We start from the raw sequence: 7,874 nt of genomic DNA, 5'->3' as shown, positions 1-7,874 counted from the left end.
ACAAAAAAAAACCCAACAACAAAAAATAAAAACAGGCTCAAGGAACAGAAGGGCTTCCCTGGTAGCTCAGACAGAAAATGAATCTGCCTGCAATGCTGACAAACCTGGGTTCAATCCCTTGGTTGAGAAGATCCCTTGGAGAAGGGAATGGCAACCCACTCCAGCATGCCTGCCAGGAGAATTCCATGGACAGAGGAGCCTGGGCTTTAGTCCATGGTGTCGCAAAGAGTCAGATACAACGGAGCAACTAACACAAGGAACAAAAGGGAGACTAAAGACAGGAGTGTCCTTCCCAAATCTCTAGGGCCAGCTAAGTCAGGAGGGAGCATTTCTCATGGAGCCTGTGTGGTTCCCAACTGTTCCAGGGGCGCTTTGCTAAGCTCGAAGCAAAGGGAGCTGCGATGCCGTGTCTAATGACCACAGACACTGCAGCAGGTGGCCTTCCCCAACCTCCAGGGTGTCTCCATGACCCTGCTCTGCAGACAAGGAGTAAGGAGAGACGCTGCTCCTCAGGGACCACACACTGGATGGGTCAAGAGTGTGCTGAGAGGCTGAAAGGAACAAGACCACACAATGAACTACAAGGCCAGTGCGGCCAGGGAGAGCGGGATCCCAGACAATGCCAGGACAGGAGAGAGTCTCAAACTTAAAGCTTCTCAAGTGAGCGTTCATCTGTCAAGTGTTGATGAGGTCATTATTCAATCATCTCCACTTTCTTTTTCGCCCGGGGTTGTTTTTCAGTATTTGAGTTGGTGGGGTGATTATTATCAACGAGCAGTCACAGGTTTCTTCTGAGAGATAGTTTAAGTGGAGCTGGAAGAGGTGAGGGTGGGAGCAGTGAGTCCTAGGACCGCCGTGACCCCGAAGGCACCTGTAGGACTGGGAGGAGTCAAGTCTTCGCTTCCCTCTCTTCTGATGACACCTATGGCTAGGGGCTCACACCAATGAACAAGAAGTGCTTGCCTAAGATACCCAGGAGAAAAAAGGGCACAGAGAGGCCCAGGGCCAAACCTGCAGAGCATCAGTCCAGAGGGATGGGACATGGAGTAAGAATGTGGGGAGAAGCAGTTCCATTCACCTTTTCTGACAGATCCTTGGACTCTCTCTTTTGTTTGAAAACACTCAGGCGAAGGAAAACTAAACTAACATTTATTGAGCTCCTACAGTGTATGTCCAGCCTTGTGCAAGGACATTTCATCGACAGTATTCCACAGCATCCTCACGCCAACCCTGTGAGGTAGGTATTGTCCTCGATTTGTCAGATGAGGACTCTGAGGCTCAGAAAGGTTAGGTAGTTTGTTCAGTCACACTATTAGTAATGGACAGAGCTGAGGTTGAGTCTCAGACTCCAGACATCTCTGATCTCTCTCAAGCGCTGCCTCTTGGGAGGAAGGAGGGAGCAATAGCGTCTCCTACCCTGAGAACCAAGACGTCCCCAGAGAAGGAGCCTGTCCTTGCCCAGACCGACCCTTCTCTGCCTGGGGAGGGTGCAGTCCGCTGAAGAGCTAAGACATAAATATAAAAATAAATAGCAGGGACCAACCCCCTAGCAGTGAGGGTGTGCAATTTCCTCACTGTGGGAAGGTCATCATGCCGTTCACAGCCACCGTGGAAGGGAGCCACGTGTGGGCCCTGTGGGGAAAACTGGGACAATGGCTGGAGTGGGTGGGCTAAACAGGCCCCTTCTGGGTCGAACAGATTTGAGAACAAAACGTCTGGAGCAGGCAGCAGTCGTGGGCACAGTCACCACCGTCCTCCATCTGCTCGCTTTACCGGTGTTTGTGATCCAGCAGGGATTCGAAGTTGGGAGAACAGACGAGTTTGTGCTTTATGTGTCCCAGGACTGTCATGTCGCCTGTCCTGCTGTCTCCAAGGCCCACAGACACCAGCTCCTGCCAATCAACAGAGATGGAGATGAAAGGAAGACCACACATCCCACTGCTCAGTCCTGAGACTTTAATGTGATGATCCCAAGAGCCCTTCCCCCATGCTCAGCACCAAGTTGTCAACATCCTGAACAGCCTCCACCCTGACCGGGCTCACTCTCACCTGCAGGAAAGAGCAAGTGGTCCCCATCGTTACGTCCAGAGTCACCTTGCCGAGGAGGAGCTGTACCTTCCCTGACTTGCGGATGAGCAGCTTGCCAACCTGTCCCTCTGTCAGGTCAGCCAGGGTACAAGTGTTCTCTGCCAGCCTGGCTTCCTGTGAAGACAATCAGGGGATGGAAACTGGGTGAGGAACTGTCTCCTCCATCCTTCAAGAACAAACCCTTTCCCAAAGGGAGGCATCAGCAGCAAAGGTTAGAACAAGCTCCCCAGACTTCCCTGGTGATCCAGTGGCTAAGATTCTGAACTCCTAATGCAGGGAACCCAGGTTCAATTCCTGGTCAGGGAACTAGACCCCACATGCCACAACTAAGAGTTCACATGCCACAAGTAACACCCCAACCCAGGGATTGAACCCGGGTCTCCTGCATTGCAGACAGATGCTTTACCATCTGAGCCACCAAGGAAGCCCTTTAAAAAAACAACAACATTAAAAAAAAAAAAACAAAGAATGAGCTTCCCAGAGAGGGTCTTTTCCTGGGAATGCCTGCCACTGGTCAATAAACAAAACAAAAAAACCCAAACCACAGATAAATGGACAAAATACCAGTAACTGCTGAAACTAGGTGATGGTACATGAGAACTTATATTCTCTCATTTGTCTATGTTCAGAACAGTTCACTGTGAAAAATAAACACACACACAATTTGGGCTGAAGCACAAAGCCCCATGCCCCTTGCGGGCAGCAAGAACGCATATTATTCTCAAATTTCACCACGGGCGACATCCCTCTGCTTCCCCCTCGGGATGGCTACTTCCCCTCCAGATCCCGCGCATCTTCACAGCCCTCACTGGTGAGCGTACCCGGTCTTTCTCTTGCTTTATAACCACCATCTGCCCGTCCTCGCTCTGCACCTCCGTCTTGATGGGCTTGATGTCCTGAGTGGGTGGCTGGCCGGGGAGTGAGTCCGGCAGCTGCAGGAACAGCAGTTCTTCCTCCTGCGTGAGGCTCAGCTCCCTGAGCAGCTCCGCCACAGACACATCCTTCGGGAGGCCTGGGATCTTCCTGGCTGCTCTGAGAGGAGCCTTCATCTTGGCCTCCTCATCCTCATCTCGGGGCTCCTCTTTTACTGCCCAAGACAACAGAACGTGAAAGCGATCAGAGGCTACCTCCAGCCACCTCACCACACCATCCCGTCCACCTGGTCTGCTCCCGTCCCTCAGCCAGGAAGCTGGAGGGAAACTGTGCTTAGAAAGAGGGGCCCAATATTTGTGTGACTTATTTTAAAAGGGTGGCCCAGTGATTACAAATCCACCTGCCAATGGCAGGGGACACAGGTTTGAACCCTGGTCTGGGGAGGATCCTACATGCTGAACAACAAGCCCATGTGCCACAACTACTGAGCCTGTGCTCTAGAGCCCAGGAACCACAACTACTGAAGCCCGCACGCCCTAGAGTTTGTGCTTGGCAATAAGAAAAATCATTGCAATGAGAAGTCCGCACACCACAACAAAGAGTAGCCCCCACTTGCTGCAACTAGAGAAAGCTGGTGTGGAGCAATGAAGACCCAGCACAGCCAAAAATTAATAAACCTTAAAAAAAAGGAACAAACTCATTCTTTAAAAAAGAAATTAAATAAATGAAAACAGGTAGCTGAGGCTGGGCCTACCAATCCTCATCAGGGGCTGGGAAGTGCTAAGACAAGACTTAGCAGCAGCAGTCAGGCAGGCTCGCTCCTGCGGGAACAGCTGGAGGAAAGGAGACGATACCTTAACTGACAGAGTACCTTTCACAGCAGGCATATCCACCTCCATATCCTCTTCCTTGGGGCCGGCCAGCCGTGGTTTAACATCTGCTTCCTCATTCTCTTCCTTAAAAAGCCAGCCCGAGTGAGCCAGCGGCAGTTGCACAGGCATATTTCGAGTGTCATTCCTAAGCCCAGGGTCATCGATGAACTGCCAAAGAAAAGTCGGGGGTCACACAGCAGGGCCGGCATACCTTTCCACCTTGCCCGGTCACTCGGTCGTGTCCGACTGTAGCCCTCCAGAGTCCTCTGTCCATGGGATTTTCCAGGCAACAATACTGGAGTGGGTTGCCGTTTCCTTCTCCAGGGGATCTTCATGACCCAGGGATCGAACCTGTGTCTCTTGCATCTTCTGCACTGCAGGTGGATTCTTTTACACCTCTGAGCCACCTGGGGAGCCCACAGTCCACCTTAGCTCTTTTCCAATCAAAGATTCCTGCCGCTCACTAGACTTTCGGGACATTAGAGAGCTTCCCCCTCTCCTGGTTCCCTGGAAGTGCTTTTTATCACAAAAGCAGCCCCTTCCCCTTGTCTGCTGGTACCTACATCATCCTTCTCCAGCATGCGCAGGATCTGTTTTGTTTCCTCATCTGTCTCCCTCTTCTCCTTTTTGATGTTGATGATGTGAGAGGGCCCCACGTCTGACATATCCACGGTCTTATCCCAGTTCCCTGTGGAAAACCACCCACAGTTCACCAGGAGTGAGTGAGGAGCCGACAGCAAGGAAGGCTAAACTGGGAGCAAGCGGGGGATACCACCACCCTGGTCCTTCTCTTGGGCAGTCTGGACTGAAATCCACTGATTCCTTCCTCCCAGAGCCCTGGCAGCTTTGTACCCTTTTTCTTCATCATTTCGGCGGGGCCCTGCTCGAAGATGGAGTGGGACTGGATCACTTCTGGGCGTCCCCGGCCCCGTCCATGGCCCTCTCGCTGTCGGTCTCTGTCCCTTTCACGCTTCTCTTTCTTGACAGTTACTTCTTCCTTGGGCCTGGAAAAGCAAATGGGTCAAAGGAAACTACTGACATCACCTGCATCCAAGAACTGGTCTCACTCTCCCACACCACTCTGCTCCACCGGAGGGGAGTTTATGAGCCAACAACCCTATCGTGAGAAGAACAGCACCCACCTGTGTGGGTGGTCTAGCACCTTTTTCACTTCCTTGATGAGGCAGAGTCCTTCAGTTTACTGTACTTTACCTTTTTGAAGAGTGTATACTAGAATTATAACACAAAAGGTGAATTACAGAGATTGCCTCCAAATGTGGATTTTTTTTTTTTTTTTTTTTGGTATTGACTGAAAGCAGGAAGGTTGAAATGCAAAAGAATGTAAGGGAAAACCTGACCCATCTTTGCCCAAACTATTGGCTCTCAACTCTGGCTATAAAACATAATCTCTCTCTGAAGCAAGTTAGACAGAGAAGGAGAAATATTGTATGACATCCCTTATATGTGGAATCTAAAAAGGAATTATACATATGAATTTACTTCAAAACAGAAAGAGACTCAGAGACTTAGGAATTGAACTTGTGGCTGCTTGTACACACTGCTATATTTAAAATGTATGACCAACAAGGACCTGCTGTATAGCACACAGAACTCTGCTCAACGTTATGTGGAGGCCTGGATGGGAGGGGAGTTTGGGGGAGAATGGATACAGGTATATGTATGGCTGAGTCCCTTCACTGTTAAACTAAAACTATCATAACATTGTTAAATGGCTATACCCTAATAAAAAAAAATTAAGTTAAAAAAAAAGATAATCACTGTTTCATTGCAAATAAGTTAAAAAAATTTTAAGGATTAATTCCCAGGCATAAGTATTTTTTTAAAGCTCGCACATTAGAATCACCTGGGAGCCAGGGTCGGCAATCACTACCAAAAAGAACTAAATCTACAAATTTAAACTTCTGAGCCACCTACTTAGTTATTTCCCCAAAGGTCCAAATTCAGAGTAAGTAAACAAAGGGGCAAGGCTTCCCAGGTGGCACTAGTGGTAAAGAATGCAGGAGACACAAGAGATGCAGGTTCAATCCCTGGGCTGGGAAGATCCCCTGTAGTAGGGAATGGCGACCCACTCCAGTATTCTTGTCTGGAGAATCCCATGGACAGAGGAGCCTGGCGGGCTACAGTCCATGGGGTGGCAAAGAGTCGGACTCAAGTGAGGGACTGAGCACACACGCACAAACAAGGCGCGAGTATTCAGGAGGCCTAGCTACTTACTCTTCCTTGATCTTCCGACTGATGATATTTGGGGTGAAGGTTTTCTGAAAGTAAAATACAGGAGTCACTGATTCGGTAAATTCTGGATCCAAAGGGCATCTTCTATGGATGAAGACCAATATGGCTCTCTTCGGCACATTCCATACTGTTGTCAAATATCTACTGAAATGGACAGGTGCTTGAAAAGGAGGAATGTCATGCCAAGGGGATGGTGAAGCTATATACAGAAGGGGGCATCAAAAAACATTTAAATGGCAGCCTCAGTCTCTGCCTCTTGAAAGGACAGCCCTCATGACTCTAACAGCAGAGGAATTTACCTACTCTCACACTTCATCTTCAAATTGCTATGAAGACCAGACAGTATTATAGAGAATGAGCTCTACCAGCAAGGTTCAAAGGGGAAAGACAGATCTGCCAGCACTCACAAACTGATGATTGGGTTAGACTGCCACCAGAATTTACAAAGTGAAACAGGTCTTCAAAAACTGGCTGTTTTATGCTCTGTCATCCTCCCCACTCTCTTTACAGTCTACCCTTCACATCTACAGTCACAAACATAATAGAAGACACAGAGGCTCTAATATCACACCTAAGACTCAATACTTTGGACCAGAAGTCTGCACACTGGGATCCAGGGCAAATTCAGAACGCTCTTAAACTGCAAGCAAAGTTTATGTCTGCGTGGCTATCACGGGTTTCTGAAAGGTATCCAAGACACACCAAAAGGAAATAAACCCTGCTCAAGTTGCTTCTGAGCTAACTAGGATTCTGTTCTTCAGCCATCTCTGAGAGCCATGTCAACATCTCAGACCCCGTATCTTGACCTGAAGGCAGGGCAAACTCCCCAGAAATTGCAGGCGAAGTCTGAAGACCAGATTCTCAAGGCCCAACACCACGCCTGGCGCACGGTAGGCCCTACAGTCAAACCCCCCGGTGCCTGGAATTCAGCGTAGTTGGGTTTCTGTAGAAAGGTGCCGTCGGGTACCTTCTTGACTCCCCCGAGGGTGAGGTCCCTGGAGCGGATGGAGGGAAGGCGGCCCGGGGTGAGGGGAGGTGCCGGCCTTCGCCCAATAAGCCCCCGCGCCCCAGAAAGGAGGGGTCGGGGTCCTCCCGGAGCGCTGGGCTCGCCCGCGGCGTTTCCTTCCGACATGATGCCTGGGAAAGAAGACGAAAAGGGGTAACGAAGTCACTCGAGGAGGAAGGACTCGCGGACCCTGAGCGGAACCCCACCCACGTGGCCTCCCGCCCCCCAGTCGGCGCGTCCCTCCCGCAGCGACTCAGCTCCTCCCCCTCCCACGTGGCGGGACTCCCCCGACCACCCCGGTCAGGGCCCTCGGCTCGCCTTCTCCCCAGGCCCCCGGCCAGGCACGAGGCAAAGACGCACCCCTCCGCACCCAGGCTGTAGTTCCACACCACGCGGGTCCCGATTTCACCTCCGACGCGACGCGCAGCGTGTTCCGAGTCTCGGCGCCGGGCGGAAGTCTGCGTGGCAGGGCCCGGGCGCCGCCATCTTGTCGCAGGGCGGAAGTGAGGTCGGTGGGCGGGGCCGGGCCACAGTATTTATCCCGCGGCGTCTCGCTCCCCTCCGCCTTCTCTTCCCGGTTCTTCCCGGAGTCGGGAAAAGCTGGGTTGAGAGGGCGAAAAAAGAAGAGGGGAAGGGTCTAGAGGAAGGGTACGTTCGCTGGGTCTTGGCCCCGGGCATAAGGTGGGGGCGCCCAGCTCAGGTCTGGGGGCCGGGAGGCCGCCTGGACGCAACGTGGGAGTTCGCCGCTGGGGAGCCTCGGGGTCGAGACTCGGGATGGGGCG

At 51.5% G+C, this 7,874-nt stretch overlaps 1 protein-coding gene and 1 non-coding gene across 3 annotated transcripts; one reads left to right on the top strand and one right to left on the bottom strand.

Moving 5' to 3' along the window:
- Positions 1 to 1,128: 1,128 nt before the first annotated feature.
- Positions 1,129 to 7,587, bottom strand: POLR3D (RNA polymerase III subunit D). 2 transcript variants are annotated; one of them, XM_043453573.1, is made up of 9 exons: positions 7,453 to 7,587; positions 7,054 to 7,223; positions 6,069 to 6,112; positions 4,686 to 4,837; positions 4,397 to 4,521; positions 3,833 to 4,001; positions 2,910 to 3,175; positions 2,050 to 2,202; positions 1,129 to 1,892 (listed from the first exon to the last, which is right to left on the bottom strand). In XM_043453573.1, exons 2-9 carry the CDS (start codon positions 7,216 to 7,218, stop codon positions 1,770 to 1,772), a joined length of 1,197 nt encoding a protein of 398 aa, XP_043309508.1. In that variant the 5' UTR covers positions 7,219 to 7,223; positions 7,453 to 7,587; the 3' UTR covers positions 1,129 to 1,769. The 2 variants fall into 2 exon arrangements, with proteins under 2 accessions (XP_043309508.1, XP_043309509.1); XM_043453574.1 differs by having other exon boundaries at positions 7,411 to 7,578.
- On the top strand, positions 2,322 to 2,394 carry TRNAR-CCU. The gene has a single exon. It is a non-coding gene; the product is annotated as a tRNA-Arg (tRNA).
- Positions 7,588 to 7,874: the final 287 nt, after the last annotated feature.

Source organism: Cervus canadensis, chromosome 30, assembly GCF_019320065.1.
Source record: "Cervus canadensis isolate Bull #8, Minnesota chromosome 30, ASM1932006v1, whole genome shotgun sequence".
Taxonomy (NCBI): domain Eukaryota; kingdom Metazoa; phylum Chordata; class Mammalia; order Artiodactyla; family Cervidae; genus Cervus; species Cervus canadensis.
Note: the sequence above shows the minus strand (reverse complement) of the source record. Positions and strands in the feature narration are given on the sequence as shown.